The sequence below is a fragment of the Gopherus evgoodei genome, chromosome 22 (genome assembly GCF_007399415.2).
Source record: "Gopherus evgoodei ecotype Sinaloan lineage chromosome 22, rGopEvg1_v1.p, whole genome shotgun sequence".
Taxonomy (NCBI): domain Eukaryota; kingdom Metazoa; phylum Chordata; order Testudines; family Testudinidae; genus Gopherus; species Gopherus evgoodei.
In genome coordinates this window covers 1006423-1025776 of record NC_044343.1, presented here as the reverse complement: position 1 = coordinate 1025776, position 19354 = coordinate 1006423, and the positions used below count along the sequence as shown (strand labels likewise).

The 19354-nt window shown below is 51.5% G+C and overlaps 1 protein-coding gene across 5 annotated transcripts; it reads left to right on the top strand.

Moving 5' to 3' along the window:
* The first annotated feature begins 128 nt into the window (after window positions 1-128).
* LOC115638469 (ectoderm-neural cortex protein 1-like) lies at window positions 129-18422 on the top strand. Of its 5 annotated transcripts, none has more exons than XM_030540046.1 (5): window positions 129-251; window positions 415-603; window positions 4539-4548; window positions 12689-14485; window positions 15651-18422. In XM_030540046.1, the coding sequence occupies exons 1-4, from the start codon at window positions 180-182 to the stop codon at window positions 14461-14463; spliced, it is 2046 nt and encodes a 681-aa protein (XP_030395906.1). In that variant the 5' UTR covers window positions 129-179; the 3' UTR covers window positions 14464-14485; window positions 15651-18422. The 5 variants fall into 5 exon arrangements, with proteins under 5 accessions (XP_030395906.1, XP_030395904.1, XP_030395905.1 ...); XM_030540044.1 differs by lacking the exons at window positions 4539-4548; window positions 12689-14485; window positions 15651-18422 and adding exons at window positions 2235-2413; window positions 5337-5387; window positions 6304-7894 and having other exon boundaries at window positions 131-251; XM_030540045.1 differs by lacking the exons at window positions 4539-4548; window positions 12689-14485; window positions 15651-18422 and adding exons at window positions 2235-2413; window positions 5337-5387; window positions 6304-7894 and having other exon boundaries at window positions 148-200.
* The last annotated feature ends 932 nt before the right edge of the window (window positions 18423-19354 follow it).

Here is a 19354-nt window from a genome sequence, read left to right as displayed (position 1 = left end):
AGGCTCCAGCCAGTCCCCTGGGCCGCTCGTGGCAGGGGAGCCGGAGAGGGCACGGTCCCCATAGCGACAGCGATCCCCCAGCAGGCACCGCGCCACCCCGCGTTGCCTGCTGGGGGCCCCAACGTCATCACGCTGCAAACGTACGGCCTGATGGCGGCTAGTAACCCGGAAGTGTTGCCATGGCGGCCGCTGCGGACCCGGTCAGCAGCCTGGTCTCGGTGCTGGAGTCGTACCGGGGCCGTGACCGAGTGGTGTGTGACGCGCCCCCCGGCGGCGGGGTTTACGGGAGCGGTGCTGTCTCGCCCCCCCGTGGGGCGGTCGGGTTCCCGAGGGGAGACGTGGGGCATGGGGGGGCTCGGCTGCGAGTCGCAGTCCCTGAGCCGTACTGTGGCGCTAACCGTCCCTTCCCCCCAGATCCGGACCCTGTGCTATGGCTGCCAGCTGGCCGGGGGGGTCCTGGCCCGGAAAAGCCCCACGGAGTCAGAGATGGGCAGGAGGCTCCTGGCTGTGTCGGCCCAGCTGAGTCACTGCCGGACGGTGCTGCGCCTCTTTGATGATCTCGCCATGCTCGCCTACAGCCGCCAGTACGGGCTGGGTGCCAAGGTAACCAGCCCCCCCCCCCCGCCCCATTCCCCAGGCGTGGGAGGCTGAGCCATTCCCCCACAGCAGGTGCAGCCTGCCCCCCTTCCCCCGGGATCAGGGGTAGACAGGGCACACAGTGCTGTGAGAGACTAAGTGCCCTGTGGCACTCGACATCCAAAGGCCTAATCCTGCAAAATGTTGTGCGCTCCCCCCTCTGCTGACTGTGAGGAGGCAGCGCATGCAGGTGATGGAGGCCATACAGATACCTAGACATCTGGTCCCCTTGCAGGCTTGGGCCTGCTGTGCAGCATTACCTAAGTTGTAACGACCTCTCCTGTGCCCAGGGTCCTCAGCTACCATGTATTTCTCTGAAGTATCTGTATTGTTTATTTGAATTGTGGTATCCCCCATTGCGCTTTGGCCCTGTCGCACTGAGTGCTGTACAGACCCCCAGGAAGACATGGTCCCTGTTGCCATTGGCAACTCATACTCTAGCCTTACAGTTTTCCAGGACTGTGCTAAGGTACAGTGGCATTTCAAAGCGAATGTTACAGACAGGATTGTGCTTAGGCTCGCTTTCTCAAGCTTGCAAACTACCCTGTTCACTAAAATGTATTATGGACTAAGCACATTCCAAGAAATAGTATTTGTAAACTTCAATGTTCTTTGTATTTCAAGACAAATACAGGCTTCTCCTGTAACTGCTATACAAGTGCAAGCAACTTCAGAAGTGTGGAACCCTGGCCTAGCTCCCTCAGGGGAGTGTTAAAAGGCCATGGAGGTCTCTGGTTCCAATCCAGCCTTCACTTCCAAGGCCTATCTCTACCCTACCCATCATCTTGCAGTAGCAAAAGGTTGACTTCTTATAATGCCAGCCTTCCTCACCCACTTGTTACATTTTCAAACAGCCACCTTCCTGTTTTCTCCCATGTTGCCCCTCATGTGGAAAGCGTGCTCTGTAAACTTAAAGCTACCTCATTATCCACCTTTAAATCTCTCCTTAAAACTCTTCTCTGGCATGATGCTTACAAAAAACTTGACAGCTGCTAGATCACTGGTGTGCTGAGACCTTGGTCTATCATAGTGACCAATTGCATCTCATTATTTCCTTTTACTCTACATCTGTTTCTATCCCTTGTTTCTTTTCATATTCTGAGACTGTAAGCTCCTTGGGGCAAGGACCGTACTTGTATTCAGCCTGCACAGCGCCTAGCACAGTGAGCTCCATAATACAAATAATAAATTATAACAGAATAGCAGCCTCCAGGGCACTCACTCCCTCACTTTTCATCATCATGAAATGTTTATTTTTTAAACAACAACAAAATAGGGTGAGAGCAAAAACCTTGCTGGCCTTTGTGGAAAATCCTGCAGAGATGTCCTTTGCTGGCTCAGTTGAGAGTCCCTGCTTGATGGATATTCATCAGAAACTGTGTGCAAGATCATTGCCGTATGCTGGATATAAAATACAGGATATGTTAGTGATGTGCCTTGTTTTCATTCTCCATTCTCAGAAAGAGGTAAACTTGTTCTCTGGGCTGCAAGGAAGCTAGATTAGCAATGCTGCTGCAAGGTGTAGTGTACAGTCTAACCTGTGGTGTTTATGCAAGCAAGCAGCCAGTACTAAGTTCTTGCCTGTCTCTGTGCTACAGGAAGAAGATACCATTGTCCGCTGGCTCTCTGTCCTCAATAACCTGGCTGATCAGCTCTACTACCCCTGTGAGCACGTAGCATGGGCTGCTGATGCTGATGTTATTCGCACAAACTCACACAAGTGGTGGACATTAAGCACAGCTTTCTGGGGGCTCTCCCTGGTCCTGGGCATTGTACGGTAATGTTCACTCGATGCAGCTCTTAAAGGGGCACGAGGAGAACACTTTCTCCGCTTCTAGGGCCTGGCAGAAAGGCTTACTGGCCACAGATCTTAGGAGGGGCTCTGGCTATTCCTGGGGGCTGGGCAACGGAACACTGTGGTTTTGGATCATCTACTAACCTTGTTGTTGTTCTTCTGAAGTTTTAACTCCTCCTCAGAATCAGAAGCCTTGGCATCCATCTTCAGAAGGAAGCTGTGCTATTTGTAACAGACACCCTGGAAACTAAGGGGATTTTGAGTGATCCTAAAATATAGTGCTAGAAATCCTCCTAGCCTGTAGGATATTGGTAAATCCTTAGAGGTGATTATTACTGTATTGCTAAATAATCAGACTTTTCTAGTCCAGAGACAGTCTGTTGACCCACCCACCAGGATGAAAAAATAAATATCTTCCACACTTATCAATGTATTTCTTGTTGTAGGGGAAGAGGCAAATAAAAGCTCTGCCTTAAAAGGGGCCTGCAAAAGTGTGTGGGGAAGGAGATGGGACTGATGCCCTTTTTTTAGCTGCCTTATAAGTGAAGGCCTGGAAGATTTTAAGTTTTCTTCATCTTCTATTTTACACTAGAGATTCAGTTCTTGTATATGTTTTGAGGAAGACTTAGCTGGCACATCTGCTGTTTCTAAAGTAAAAACATAACCAGAATTGCCCCATCTCCTCTTCTGACAATAAAAACCCTTTCAGATGTTTTTTTTTTTTCCTGACCCCTAAAGGACACACATCCTTCCAGTCACAACCAGTTAGTAGGTCACCTTTATGTGAGCTGTTTCCTAGTTACGTTGTTTACCCCATCTAATGAAATAGCAAATGGGGAAAACAGTTCAGTTTCCAACACAAGCAAATGAGGTCAAGTGGGAAAACATGGGAATCCTGAAAGAGCCCTCCCTTCCATTAGCCAGATGTTTAGCTGGTTAATATGATTCAATTGTAAACCAAATTGGATTCTTACTGTAAAATTATCTCAAAATAGTTTTTCCCCATTTCCATTTTTCTTGGTGCAGTAAGTGAATCCTCTGGTTTCCACATTAAGAGTTAACTTTCTGCTGTTAACACTTAAAGTGTTCTTGGAGTAATTGTGCATAGTTCTCTGAAAACATCTGCTTTAATGTATGACAGAAGTCAAAAAAGCTAACAATGTTAGGAAGCATTAGGAAAGGGATAGATAGTAAGACAGAAAATATAATGTCACTTAATAAATGCATAGTACTGCTCCACCTTGAATACTATATGCAGATCTGGTCACCCCATCTCCAGAAACATATATTAGAATTAGAAAAAGTTCAGAGATAGGCAGCAGAAATGATTAGGGGTATGGAACAACTTCCAAATTAAGAGGTTAAAAATATTGGGATTGTTCATCTTAAAGAAGAGACAACAAATGGAGGATGTGATAGAGGTCTGTAAAATCATGAGTGGTGTAGAAAAAGTGAATAAGGAAGTGTTATTTACTGCTACACAAAACAGGGTCACCCTCAGTGTAATGTATCAGAGGGGTAGCCGTGTTAATCTGGCATCTGACAAAGTGGGTATTCACTCACGAAAGCTTATGCTCCAATACATCTGTTAGTCTATAAGATGCTACAGGACTCTTTGTTTCCTCATTGAAATGAAAAAGCTGCTGGTTTAAAACAAACAGCCTGAAGTACTTCTTCCCACAATGCTATATAGATGCTAGGGTTGCCAATTTTGATTGGACATATTCCTGGAGGTTTCATCACATGACAATCTTTAATTAAAGATTAATCTTTAATTCCTGGAGACTCCAGGACAATCCTGGAGGGCTGGCGAGCCTACGCAATACACAGTCAACCTGTGGAATGTGTTGCCAGGGGATGTTGTGAAGGCCAAAAGTATAACTAGGATCAAAAAAGAAGTAGATAAAATCATGAAGTATGATCCATCAGTGGCTATTAGCCAAGATGATCAGGGATGCAACCCCATGCTCTGAATGTCCCTAAACCTCTGACTACTAGAAGCTGGGAGTAGCTGATAGGGATGGATCACTTGATAAATTGCCTTTTTTCCATTGACTCTGGGAGCATCCAGCGTCAGCCACTGACAAACGACAGACTACTGAGCAAGACAGGCATTGATCTGCCATAGTATGGCTGTAATTATGTCCTTATGCATTAGTAAAATCAAACTTTCCACATTATTCTCCTTCCCACATGGAGAAGGAAGAATTCTCTGAGTTATAGTGAGGGGCTGAAACCCTACTACTTACCCATCAGTAAACCCTGATCTAAGAGCTACATTAATCCATACAATTTTAAAAGGGCATTTTTATTCCAGCTAGCTTGAGTACCTTGAACATTACTCCAGCTGCTTGCTCCATGTAGAAGCCCTGGTGGCAGATTCAGACAAACATCCTCTGCAAAATTAGCTGTATGAAGGACATCAGAATCTTCTCTCCCTAGTAGGACCCCAGCAGTTGTTTTTGCTGCATGATAGATGTTATTTAAAAAAAATTTTCACTAAGGACAGTTTATTGTCCCTGGCCTTTTATTCCATATTCCTTACATTACTTAGAAGCCCAAAGTTCAGGTAAATCTAGACAAATTGGTACCAAGCTTAGAATTTGGTTTTGATCAGACTGGCGAGAAAGAATTTGAGCTCTTGAGAGGGAGAGTATCATGCTGCTTCTGATCTCGCCCGAGGCTAACCCCCTGTAGCTTATCATTGTTGTAGAACAATGCTTTTCCGTTCCTGTAGGCAATACAACCTGTTATAACAAGGATGCCTTTACCCATGGCAAAGACTAGTGCTAGCATTTGGTGGTTCTTATTAAGATGGACCCTTAGCATTCAAGGGGTGATGGTGTCAGAGTCTCTCTTGGTCACAGACAGCTTAGACTCTTACCATCATCTCTCTTGTTTTCAGGTCTCTCAGAATTCTGTTTCAGCTAAGAAGGAAGCTGAGAAATCGCACTGGGTATGCATTCTGTCCTATGTAATACAGTCATTTTAACACATACTTCTTATCGCCTGAAGTAGCTCACCAACGGTGACACTGATTATTACTTATCAATCTCAAATGAGGAAGCCTGTACTCAGAAACTTGGTTACTGATAATTGATCAGTTAACATTTCCTGAGAAGATGCTTCTCAGCCTCTGTGTCTACTTTATAATTATGCACAATACACATTAGTGTTTCCTGAAACCTTCTGCTATTATCTGGTCTCACTGGCTTCCCAAATGTAAATGTGGATCAGGAGAAGGGACACAGCTATTGCTGTAGATCCCAAATGAGCTGGAATTAATCCCCTTGTGACATATCTAATACTCTGTTAAGTAATGCTATGCCTTTGAGGTTAGTAAGATATAAGACCAAAAGCGGGTGTTCTTGCAATGAAAGAGAGGATGCTAATCTTCCAGATGCTAGTGGGTCTCATGGGGACCATATCTTCCCTGATTGGTGTCTACCAAACATCTGTAGGGGCAGGTTCTGGGGCTGTGTGAATCATGGGGTCAGCTTCAAGAGGCTGAGGTGAGGGAGAGGTAATGGACATCATTGTGCTTAGGTGGTACAGGACAGGAGAATAATATTCCAAGCAGATGTTGAATTTTCAGAGAAAAGAACAAGCCATGTGAACTGTTGTTCAGCAGAGAACATCTAGGATTTGTTGCAATAATTTTGAGGTCTATCAGGCAGATGGGGCAAGGAACAGACAATTATAGATTTACAGATGTAAACACATCCTCTGTCCATGCTTGAATCATTTGTTCTGATACTTTTCCTCTCTGAAAATTACTGCACACATCATGGGGATTTCAGCCATGTGACTCTGCCGGAGTCCCTAGTGGCAGACTGGAGGATGGATATACTTCTGCCTTTTTCTCCCTACAGTGAATCCTTGGAGCAGAGTCAAAAGGAAATAGACGCCCAAGTGAAATCTGAAGTCTTGAGCATCCTCAGCAGTATGGCAGATCTCTCCAATGCTGTCCACTGGCTGCCTCCAGGATTTCTTTGGGCTGGACAGTTTCCTCCATGGCTAGTGGGTCTCATGGGGACCATATCTTCCCTGATTGGTGTCTACCAAACATCTGTAGGGGCAGGTTCTGGGGCTGTGTGAACCATGGGGTCAGCTTCAGGAGGCTAAGTTTTTTGTGGGTAAAGTATGAATGCTTCCCGTTATGGATCAGTGCAGCATGTAATTAGAATGTAATCAGAAGGTCTCTGTAATGTGATTAGTTAGGGTTAACGTGTTGATAACTCTTCCTCATCAGGGCATCTTGCATCCTCTGTATAGGGAGAAATCTCAGCTCTGATCAATATGCTCTGTGGTATGATGACAAATGAAATGATGATTACCATTGGGAGAGACTGACTCTGAGGTTTTTCAAAAGATGGGAAAAATTAAATCAGCAACAGCAAGTGACTTCTCTCATTTTGTCCCCACACCCTCAAAAGGTGGGGATGTCACCTCCCGTGTTGTCTTGAACATGAAACAAGTCTGGAAACTCATTGTGGGGTGGGGAAATGGACACAATTATGACTTGTGAAACTCAGAGGAGAGAACTCCACAAGCTTACCCTCTTGCTCTGATCTAAGCATTCCTGAGAGATGCCAGGAGCTGTAAAGGAGCATGCCAAGTATCTGTCAGTTTCCAAATTGCCTTGGCCAGTGCAGCCAGGGACATCTGATCTGAAGTGGGTTTTGCTTGCTTGTCTTCAGTCTATGGAGGTGTGTTTCTCCTGTAAAATATCCTGGTCCTAGGCCCCCCAGGTCAGAGCTGCTAGCTACAAAACAGAAGCAGATGTTTAAAGGGTCTGTTTTCATGGCATTCTCTATTGCTCAGGCTGCATGTGATATGGTGAAGTGCTAGTTATCAGTATCCTAGGTAGCCCTTTATGCTAGAAATGGAAACCTTTTGCCTGTACTGGTCAAATCCAGTGTACCTTCAGATGCTGTCACATGGAACATCAGCCACAGTATGGAGTTCTCCAGTGGGTGCTCTTCTGTCAGGCTCCATCCCAGCCAACAGACTTTCTTAAAAAAAAAATCAAATACATATTTAATATCCTTGTAATGGATCAACTGACTAAATGCTAAGATCAGAGCTTGCACCAAAGATCATATTTACAATTATTTCTCTGGCAGTGCCAGTAATAAAGGAAGTGAACACTACAAAGCGTAGCCTGAGACTTTGATCATTACTGGTCAGAGCTAGAGAGAAACTCTTTTTATCTGGCTTTTGCTGGTTCCAAGCTGCTCTGAAACAGCAGAATATATTATGGCTGAAGCTGTACTATGTTAGCTAAACCTGCCCAAGGACAGGTGCAGACTGTTCCTTATCTAACCTTCCATCACAGAGGATTTTCCATGGTGTCCATGCTGATGTCTTGGAGATATATTGTTTGGGCTGTGCTGCTCACCTGCTTAATCTCCCATGTAGCACATTAACATACAGTATCAATAAAGCACACATTAAATGTATGAAGAACTGGCTGACAGATCTCAGAGTAGTTGTCCGTGGGGAATCATCATCAAATGGGGATGTTTTTAGTAGGAAACAGCAGGGACTGGCGCAAAATCCAAAGCTATTCAACAGTTATATTTACTTCCAGATGAAGATAAATCACTGCTGACAAAATTTGCAGATGACCCAAAGACTGGCGGACTGATCAATAATGATGAGAAGAGGGCAGTCACATGGAGCGATCTGGATCGCTTGGTAATATGGGCCTAGCCACACAAAATGCATTTTAATATAGCCCAATGCAAAGTTCTACATTTCCAAAAAAGAAAGGAAGGCCATACTCCCAGAACGGACTACATTCTGGAAAGCAGTGACTCTGAAAGGATTTAGGGGTCATAGTCGACGAGCAACTGAATCTGAGCTCCCAGGCCAAAGCTGTAGCAAAATGGGCTAATGCAATCCTTGGATTTGTAAATAAGGGAGTAGCGAGTAGGAGTGGGGGAGGCGATTTTACCTCTGTATACAGCATTGGTGAGACCAATACTAGTCCATTTCTAGTGTCCATATTTTAAAATTAAGTACTAGAGAGGGTGCAGAAAAGAGCCACAAAAGTGATGTGGGTGCTGGAGAAAATTATAGAGAAAGACTTAAAGAATTCAATTTGTTTAGCTTATCAAAAAAGATTGAGGTGTGACTTGATTACTGTGTCTAAGTACTTCACCGGGAGAAAATACCAGACACTAAAGTGTCTCTAGTGGAGAAAGTCAGAACAAGAACCAAAGGCTGGAAGCTGAGGCCAGACAAATTAAAATTAGAATAAGGAACAAATTTTTTAACAGTGAGCATGATTAACCGTTGGAACAAGCTACCAAGGGCAGTGGTGAGTTTTCCATCTCTAGCTGTCTTCAGGTCAACACTGGCTGCCTTTCTGAAAGTTATGATTTAGCCAAACAAGTTGTGGGGCTCCGTACAAGATAACTGGGTGAAATTTAATGGGCTGTGATATCCAGGAGAGAAGACTAGGTGAGCTATCTAATGGTTCTTTCTTGACTTAAACTCTATGAACATGCAGCTGCCACTATCACATACCAGCATTCCAGGAAGTTTGCCTCTGGGTTCACCTTATTTTCTGCATGATTGCTTGCCTGGCTTATCCTGCTGCCATGTGGTGATTGGCATGGAAGAAGCATGTTGCTGGACTTGGCTCAGCACTTGCTGTCACTTACTGACAGGAAACAAAGCATCTGGACTGCAGAGGATCAGCAAGAGACGCACAAGAGTCTTGTCCGGATGAGGGTTTTCTTTCTTCCCTCCCTACATCACTAGTCTCAGACCTTCCAGTGCACTCCAGCTGGATGGGTGTCCTGAGTAACCCTACTTCTGGGACAGTGTTGTTCCCTTGAAGTGGGTGGGTAGGTGGCACCCCGTTCTTGGCTGCAGTAACCATGCTTAAACACATCAGTGCTGCACTGCTACTATCAAACTGGCCACTTTTCACCACAGTATCTCAAGAGTGTTTTACAGCTGCTTCCTTGTACACATGCTTGTTGTGTCCAGCAGTGGGCAGCAGCACAGATACTATAGCACTGAGCCATAGGGAGAGAGGTGTGTTAGCTTAATGCAGATTAAGCATGGTTTAAATCAGTTTGGGTGTCTGTAGCTGGAGTACTACTATGGACCAGTTCTGAAATGGTAAAGTAGCAAAGAGTCCTGTGGCACCTTATAGACTAACAGACGTTTTGGAGCATGAGCTTTCGTGGGTGAATACCCACTTTGTCAGATGCATGTATTCACCCACGAAAGCTCATGCTCCAAAACGTCTGTTAGTCTATAAGGTGCCACAGGACTCTTTGCTGCTTTTATAGAGCCAGACTAACAGGGCTACCCCTCTGAGAAATAGTAAAGGCTGCTCTCTGAATTAGTTCTGGCCCCAGCTATGACCCTTTCTAGAATGGTTAGAGTTTACCATAGAGTAATGCTTCCTTTGACTATTTATCACTTACTGGTTGGGCAGCTGTTGCTTGCTGCAGAGATTTTCCGGCCCTGCACTTGCTCCAGCTCACCTGCTCTTATTTGCACAGCAAATGCCCCAGCAAGTGATTTGAAGGCAGAGTCACTGACTGGTGAATGTCTCTCTCCATCATAGAACGAGTCTGAGAAACAGTAATACATTTTCCCCTTCTGCACCTGCCACTAGGCCTTTGTGCCCATTCAGTCCCTGATCTACCACATTACAAGAAAGCATGTTTGCTGCACAATAGGTGGTTTAACTGATTAGTTGGCCATGGATATGCTGTGTCAGTGAGCTATGAGCTGGAATGCCTTCGATCAGCCACTCAGCTTTATAGTGTGTGACTGATCGTGATGGCTCAGACCCATGGTTCCTGTGTTTATGGCCCTTAATCAGTGAGAGCCAGTGAACATCTGTGCTCACTGAGGGCCAACTCTGTTAATAACACTCCTCCATAGGAAACGTAATGATATTCTGCTCTGAAACTGCAAATGGAGAGGTTCAGAGGCCATGCAGCTTTCAGATACTGTCTTCAAGGCCAGGGTTCATGAGTTCTTATGTGGCAAACGACCTTTCCCTTCTCTGTTAGTACTGTGGCGATGCACTGCTTTCCAACTGTGGAACTCAAAGCAGGTCCCAAAGGCGAGGTGAGTGTAATGAGCACCCCCCGCCCCCTCTTTCCAGGTGGGGAGCCAGTTATGTATGGCAGTGTTGCACTGTAAGGCAGCGTCACACTTCACAACAGGCCGTGGGTGTTGCCGTTTCACATCAGTGCTGCCAGGTGTGAATGTGCCCACTACAGTGGCTGCTAGGCTTCAGGAGAAGCAGTGTGCCCTACTCAGGCCTGCTGGCAGACTCCACTCTTAGGGTACAGCTAGAAGGCAAAGGGTAAAAAAAGCCTGGCAGCAGCACATCTCAGCACCTGGGTCTATGGACGTGGGCTCAGGCTATGGCAGTAAAAGGCAGCCATGGAGACACTGCGGCTTGAGCTACCTCCCCCCACCCGCGCCCCCTTCCCTGGGCTTCAGAGCCAAAGCTCCAGCCCCCTACGCGGCTCTATTGAGCGGCACAGCAGGCGCCCATGGCTGTAGAGCGGGATGCTGAGACCTGTTCCTGTGGGTGGAGGGTTTTGGCAGCAGATGTAGCTGAGGCAGAGCTGTCAGTGTGGGGCTCGAAAGGGCTCCAGCCGCTTGCCACGCTGGTACGTAGCAGCCGACTGCTGGGGGTGCAGTGCCCACTCCGGGAATGCGGCACCGCATGGCAATGGCAGCTGCCATCAGCATGTGCGCCCCCTCCTCTCGGCTGGGCGGCACAGAGGCAGCCCTACGGGGGGGGGCCGCCCTACCGGGGGAGGGAGGGGCAGCCCTACGGGGGGGAGAGAGAGGCAGCCCTACCGGGGGGGCAGCCCTACGGGGGGGGAGAGAGAGGCAGCCCTACGGGGGGGGCCGCCCTACCGGGGGAGGGAGGGGCAGCCCTACGGGGGGGGGGGAGAGAGAGAGGCAGCCCTACCGGGGGGGGCAGCCCTACGGGGGGGAGAGAGAGGCAGCCCTACGGGGGGGGCAGCCCTACGGGGGGGGCTGCAAGCCTGGGCCAGGCTGGTGTTTAGCGAGTGAATGACCGTAGCCAGGCCCGGCCACCAGCCCCGGCGGGGCCAGCGGGCGCGGGGCTCGGGCGGGTCCCGGAGCCAGCCGTGCGAGCGCGCATGCCCCAGGGCGAGGCCAAGCAGGGTGTCGGGCGCTGATTGGCTCAGGGACTGTATATTAATGAGGGGGCGGGGCTGGCGACTCGGGAAGGACACGCGGCGGCGGGGGGCGAGAGCCGGAGCGCGAGCGTGTCCCGGGCCGGCGGTGAGTGCGGGGGGGGGGTCCTGCCCGGGTCACGTGACTCCCGTGTCGGGCCTGCCCCGGCGGGGACCCGGGTTTGCGCGGCTCCGGGCCGCTGCCCTGCGAGCCTCCGGGGGGGGGGGCGGGTGCGACCCCCGCCGGGGCAGAGCCACCCCCGCCCCCGGGCAGGTCTCAGGCCTGGGTAAGCTGGGTCCGGCCGGGCAGCAATCCCCCCGCCGGGCGCGCCGGGCGGTAGTTCGGGGGTGCGACCCCCGCCGGGGCAGAGCCACCCCCAGCGCTGCCCCCGCCCCCGGGCAGGTCTCAGGCCTGGGTAAGCTGGGTCCGGCCGGGCAGCAATCCCCCCGCCGGGCGCGCCGGGCGGTAGTTCGGGGGGGGCGGGTAATTCCTGCTGCGCTTCCGCAGGCCCCTGTGCCTGGGTCACAACCCCCGGGCCTTGCCCGCCGCCAGCGCTGCCCCCGGGCCCCGGCAGGCCTGGAGTTACGGGGGGGGGGCGGTGTCGGTTCTGAGGGGACGGACCGAGCCCCTGCCGCCCGCGGGCCGGTGCGGTGCGGGAGGCGCCACAGAGGCTCTGCCTGAGGGGCTCCAGGTCTCCTCCCAGGCCCAGCACAGGGTGCAGCTGAACGCGGCCCTTGGCCATCCTGCACTGTGGCTGCAGTGACCGTCTTCCTGGACCTTTCCCTGGACCTTTCCCCTCTTTGATTCCGCTGCTTCTCCTTCTGGGACTTGGCTTACTGCACTGAACCCACCTTCTCCACCCAGCCTAGCAGCTTCGCTCCAGGCACGGTGCTGCCCAAAGTGCTTCCTCCTGTGTTCTCCATACCAGCGGATGCGGGACTTAGCTGGGGGAGCGTGAGCCCATCGGAGAGCCGCCTGCGGGAGGCAGGAGAGAAACAGGTGGGGATTTTGTTTCTGGAGCCCACGGTCACGGCTGTTTTCCTTTCAGACTAGCATTGTGACTGACCATGTCCGTCAGCAGTCACGAGAACCGCAAGTCCCGCTCCAGCTCCGGCTCCATGAACATCCAGCTTTTCCACAAGCCGGGCCATGCCGACAGCCTCCTGACCCAGCTCAACCTGCTGCGCAGGCGGCATCTTTTCACCGACGTGGTGCTCCGGGCAGGGAACCAAGCCTTCCACTGCCACCGGGCTGTGCTGGCCTCCTGCAGCCGGTACTTCGATGCCATGTTCAGCGGGGGGCTGAAGGAAAGCAAAGACGCGGAAGTCAACTTCCACAATTCCCTGCACCCAGAGGTGCTGGAGCTGCTGCTGGACTACGTCTACTCGGCCCGGGTGCTGATCAACGAGGAGAATGCGGAGTCCCTGCTGGAGGCTGGAGACATGCTGCAGTTCCAGGACGTCCGCGACGCCGCGGCCGACTTCCTGGAGAAAAACCTGCACCCAGCCAACTGCCTGAACATGCTGCTTCTGTCGTACGCCCACTGCTGTGAGAGGCTGCTGGAGCTGTCCTGGAGGATGGCACTGGCCAACTTCGCATCTCTCTACCAGACTGATGACTTCCTGCGGCTGCCCAAAGCCAAGCTGCTGGAGCTGGTGGAGAGCGAGGAGCTGGAGGTGGAGGACGAGAGCCTGGTGTACGAGGCTGTCATCGGCTGGATCCGGTATGACTTGCCACGGCGGCATGAGGACTTGCCAGAGCTGTTGTGCTTGGTCCGCCTGGCCCTCCTGCCAGAGTCTTACCTACGGAACCAGGTGGCCTCCGAGGAGCTGGTGACCAGCCACAAGCTGGGAGGGGAGATCGTGGCTGACGCCGTGCGCTGCAAGATGAAGATCCTTCAGAACGATGGGCTGGTGACGGGTTTCTGTGCCCAACCTCGGAAGGTCAGCCAGGCCCTGCTGCTGCTCGGGGGCCAGACATTCGTGTGTGACAAAATCTATGTGGTTGACCGTCAAACCAGCGAGATAATCCCCCGCACTGACATCCCAAGCCCACGCAAGGAGTGCAGCGCCTGTGCCCTCGGCTGCAAAGTGTACGTCACCGGCGGTAAGGGCTCCGAGAACGGCGCCTCTAAAGACGTCTGGGTTTACGACACTCTCCACGATGAGTGGGCGAAAGCTGCGCCCATGCTGGTGGCCCGATTTGGCCATGGCTCTGCTGAGCTGGACCACTGTCTCTATGTCGTTGGAGGCCACACAGCGGTGAGTGGCTCCTTCCCAGCTTCGCCCTCTGTCTCTCTCAAGCAGGTTGAACACTATGACCCCCAGTTGGACAAATGGTCCCTGGTGGCCCCTCTCCGGGAGGGCGTAAGCAATGCTGCTGTGGTAGGGGCCAAAATGAAGCTGTTTGTCTTTGGTGGCACCAGCGTGAACCAGGAGAAGCTGCCCAAAGTGCAGTGCTTCGACCCTGGCCAGAACCGCTGGACAGTGCCTGCCAGCTGTCCCCAGCCCTGGCGCTACACGGCTGCTGCTGTAGTGGGCAACCACGTGATCGTGATCGGGGGAGACACGGAGTTCTCGGCCAGCTCTGCGTACCGCTTCCACAGCGACACCTACCAGTGGTCCAAATTTGGGGATGTGACTGCTAAACGCATCAGCTGTCGCGCTGTTACATCTGGGAACAGGCTCTACGTGGTAGGGGGCTATTGTGGGGCCCAGCGCTGCAAAACTCTGGACTGCTATGACCCCTCCTCCGACACCTGGAGCAGTGTCACTACCGTGCCCTACTCCCTCATCCCCACTGCCTTCGTCAGCACTTGGAAATACCTGTCTGCCTGAGCCTCGCCCCGAGACTGGAACAGTAAGTCCTTACCCTTCACGCTGACCCCCTAGGACCTCCCTGCTCCAGCAGGGCACAGAAGCAGACAGGTTAAACTTTCCAGGCTGAGAGATGCTGGCACTGGCATGGCCTCTCTAGGAGGGCTGCCCGCTGGGGGAGGGAGCTCTGTCATGGCTCGAGTTCTCTACCCAGCAGCCTCGCTGTCAAACCCCAGCTTTCAGATGTGGGAGAGCCCAACCAGTGAAGGAGGAAGAGTCCCTCTGGGCCGTAGGATATTAGAGAGAGAGAAGGGCTGTATACATAACTGGAGAGGGAGAATGTTCCATCTCCAGAGTCCTACCCTAGATGAAGCCTTTGAGGAATGCTGTTGCAGATGGGATTTGATCTCCACGGTATAGGACAGCCCTGCTTGCTGATCACTACGTTATCATGGAGCAACTCCCAGTTTGTCGGCAACAAAGGGCAGGAGCCCAAAGATAGAGCTGGTTGCCATAAATAACAGATTGGTTTGTTTTAGCGCAGACTCCTCCTGATGGTGCTAGGGCCAGTCTGCCAGGAACACTCAAATAGCAGTCACTTGTGGGGATAGGAGAGCTAGTGCCAGAACAAGATTACAGCTGGGATTTAGTCCCAGTATGGCTTGTAATTGCATTTGTAAAACAAGCCCTGTCTGCATATAAACACAGGGTCTCTTTCTTCTAATTATCCTGGGGTCCCATTCATGCCACTTAGCTCCTGCTGCAGGAGATTTTAATTTTTAAAAAGTTGGAACAGGAATTAACCCTTTGTGGACTCTCCCGCAGTGGAGTTGGTGCCAAAGTGAGACAGATCACTAGGCCTTTCATTGCGTGTCTTACCCATGGTCCTGTGTCCTTGTGTCTGGATGAGTTTGTTAGATGCAGCCAAATATTCCCTGTAAAATCCTGCACCTTATAGGACATTCCTTTTTGGATGCGGGCAAGCTTGCTGCACAAGGCCAGGTTTAGGGGAGTGGACTCACCTTGCCCAGTGCTTAATTTGTGATGTAAGGTGCTGGGCTTTATGCAATGTTGTTTTTACATTCATAACTGATGTATCAAGCCCAGAAGTGCCGGGGCTCCGCCCTGGCACAAATGAAGCACTGACCTTGCCTGAGTTTCTGGTTTCAGTGCTTAGCGTTCTCACGACAGCCCCCTCTGCATTACAGGTTTCACCAGGAGCAACAAGTTTCATGTCCCACTTCCCCAAGAATCGGCACACAAGACCTGGAGCACAAGCTATCAAGCATCGGGGTGCCCCACAATCCAGTCCTCCTTCCCGCTGGACATGGAACCCATCAGCACCAGGCGTGCAGCGCAGTACCGTCCCCTTGGGTGTCAAATAACTGGTTGCAAAGTCACATTAGTTTCAGAGGGCTTAGGATAGATTCTAAAGGGAGCTTGGTGGGCAAAGCTCCAGCCAGGCTGGCTGCCCGGCTCTCCCTTGAGAAGCTGATGAGGAAGGACAGATTTTCCATTCTTGCCCTTACCTGCTGCAGGGATGTAGTCCTTTTCCTTCACAGTCGGTCACTTTTTTCAGTGCAGACATCAGCCTAAGAAGGGAGGATCCCTTTGTGTTTCCCACAGCTGCCCCTGCACTGCCAGTAACGCGTGCTGTCACTAGTATCTACAGCACTTTGGGAGGCAGGTGGCTGTTTCAGAGCTGCGAGTGAGCAAACCCGTATTTCTAATGGAACTGTTGTTCACTAGCAGGGACAGAGCAAGATTCCTAGCCAGGAGCAGCTGGCCTCTGGGTTCTCTTGCAGCACCAGTGCCAGGTGCAGGAAATGTCTTAACACTTTGCAAGGGCCCGCAAGCTAGTTCTGTACAATCTTTTTATACAGCAGCCTGGAGCTGCTTCAATAAACCCTAATAAAAGCCACTGCCTCTTGAGTTCGTTGCTCAGCAGCCGCACTCCTGTTTGGGGTTCTTCTCTCATGCTCGCCAGCCAGCCCCCGAGACAGTGTGTAGCAGCAGCAGAGGGGATTGCACAGGCCAAACCTTGTGCTGACGGGACCAGCACCCACGGCATATGCTGGTATGGACAGGTCACACGTTCACCCTCCTTCTCCGATGGATGCGTGACGCAGGGTAAAGCTTCCTCCATCCTACATGTGAGAAAAGCTATTACCTGCCTTTCACACGTAGTGCCTAGCATGGTCCTTTTCCCACTGGCAGGGCAGAGGCAAGGGAGGAAACATGCTAAGAGCTAATCCTTCTCGGTTGCAGTGCCATGCTCCTGGGCTCTGGAAGGAAATACAGAATTTAGGAGCTATGCGAACGTGGCTGCTCAGTGCCCTGCTAAAATCACCTTTAGTTCCTTTTAAAAAGGCTGTTTGCATTCAAGCCAAGTGCTTGCCTTGAATGGGCTTCATGTGATCTCAAGCCATTCTGTATCACGGGTGCCCCAGGGCACTCCAGCTGGTCTGTGATGGAGGAGGGAACAAAAGGCTGCCCTGGCTGCAAGAGGTGGCACCAGCTGGGAGACTCTTTCCAGGGACAGCCGGCCTGCGGCCACATGGAGTGTGAGCTGTGGGCCGCATATAACAGTACTTGTGACAAAACCCTTCTCCCTACAACAAGTACCTCTGCGGCAGGCTGGTAAGGGCCTTGCTCAGTGTCAGAGCACAGAAATAGCAGGAGCAGAACCCCACTGCCCCAGGCTGCCCCTTCCCACTGGCTGAGCTTTCCACCCCAGCTGCACAGCCTGGGGCTGGGTGGGGCTCTGACTGCTCCTATTAAAACGAGCTCCTTGCAGGACTCTGGTTTGTATCAGCAACCGAAGCCTGCTCACCAAGGAACCGCTATGCTGGCTGCATGCGCAGAAGCGTCTAAGGACAGCATTGTTTGGCTGAAACTTTTCTCATTGCCCTTGCTCTGTCTCCTGCAGAAGAGTCAGCTCTGTGGAGTGTGGAGACACAAAGTCAGCGAGTAGAGTCTGGAGCAGTAGCCTGCTATAAAGATTTGGACTGAAGTTTAGAAACACCAGAACTTGTTCACAGGAAGGAAACTGGACGTGCAATCAAGTGTCTGACTATTGGGGAAAAGCACAGTTTAGGTTTGAACTCAATGTCACAGGCTGGCCCAGCCCCTCGGCCGGCAGAGAGCCTAATGTGAAAGGAAGGAAGGGTTTCTGCATCCTCGTCCCCTGAGCTGCAGTCTAGTTTAGGGCTCCTGCCCCCTGCTCTTGTGCCAGGGTTCCTCTCCCTGTAACCTTTGCTCACACTGTGTCTCCTCCCATGCTTCTGCTGAGCCTGCAGCACAGCTTGGGGGCCAGGCGCAAGGTAGGGAGAGGAGCCGGCAGCTCCATCCTGGGGAGAGCCTGCTAGAAATGCAGTCACATGAGGGCTGCAGTTCTCTGCACCTCCTGGCTCTGCCATTGAGCAGGGCAGGCACACATATGCCAATGGGGTTTCACCAAGGGGTGAGCTGAGGCCTCAGCTCACCATGCCAGACAGCTGCAAAGCTGGGTTCCCTCCCTTCCCTTATCTAATCTCAGCTGTTACTGAGCAGGAAACGTCTCCTTCCCCTTTAAACCAGCCGCTGCTTTCAAGGGGCAGGCAAAGTCCACCTTGACTCTAATAAACTCAGACAATCAAGGTTTCATTCGTGGCTGTTTATGAGCCTGTTTTGTTCTCAGTGCCAGGCAACGGAGCGGGTTCTCAGCCACCTCCTGCTCCTGCAGCACCAGTGAGTCTCTGCTTCCTGCCCTGGGCACTGGGATGTTATCTAAGCTCTGGGCACAGCATTTTTCTTTGAGGGTCACTTCTCCTGCTGGAGCCTTCATAAGCATCCCTGAGTCGTTTCCCGCCTTGCACTATCTTTAGAGCCAGTGCTACTGTCATGGGGAATGGGCACTGGCCTCCTCCTCCGTAGCTGGATCCGTCTGCTCGGCAAAGGGCCCTGGCCCTGTCTGCTGTGTAATAAAGACAAAAACTGCAGTGGGTGGCTCTGGCCTCCTTGCCATTTGCACTGAGCACTGTCCTGTCCCCAGCTTTGCCCTCTCCCCATTGAGTGCAGCTTCTAGTGCTACAGAGGGGACACCTGGGGAAGGCTTAGCCCCGTTATTTACTGTGTCCCATGGGCCCCAGTTGTGTGCAACGCAGACCCACTTTCCTGGCTGGAGATTCCAGCTGCTCCGTTGGCAGCTGCACATGGACCCACTTGGGAGCTGGGAAACACATCGTAACCATTTCAGCACCTGTTAGACTGAAAGGGCTGCAGTCCTTCCGCAGCAGCTGCAGATCCACTTTTGCTCGCTGGAGCAGAAACCCACCTGAGCTAACCCTACGAGACTCAACACTGCTCGAACCAGACAGCCTCTGGCACTGGCAGCCATGGGATTTCCTGGGCATAGGCACCCACAGCTGGGCGTGTGCCTCCCCTTAGCCAGACTGGTCACATAGTGGGTGCAATGGTAATGTCCAGGCCTGATTGTACACAAAGCTCCAAGCATGCTGGGCCTGACTTGCACAGCTGCCCTGCAGCTCAGTTCCAGGAGCCTCCAAAGCTGCTGCAGCTTCCCTTCTTGAATCGGTTTCTTTGGTTTGGGTGATTACCTGGAGAGGACCCTGGATCTGGATGTTCTGGGCCTGGCTAGGGACATTGAAACCGCTCAGCAGCACAAACCAGTTTGCATCCGTCGGGAAGGAGCAGTGAACATTTCAAAGCAGCTGCCCGGTCTGACCGATGCCAGCGCAGCAGCAGTGGCGCCTGTTCCCTCGATCGCCAGCTAGGCTCTATGATCTTAGCAGCAGCCCAGGGATTAGCCGGTTAATGAGCAGCCAGCCTATTTCCAACAGGTTAACCAGCTCCTGAGCAGTCGCAGTGCTCAGCGTTGTGACTCACTGGTGCCCCAGTGAGCTGCCACCCA

Coding starts and splice junctions, on each gene's coding strand:
- LOC115638469 (XM_030540046.1), top strand. CDS start 180: ATGGCGGCCGCTGCGGACCCGGTCAGCAGCCTGGTCTCGGTGCTGGAG. Junction 252..414: donor ACCGGGGCCGTGACCGAGTG/GTGTGTGACGCG, acceptor CCTTCCCCCCAG/ATCCGGACCCTGTGCTATGG.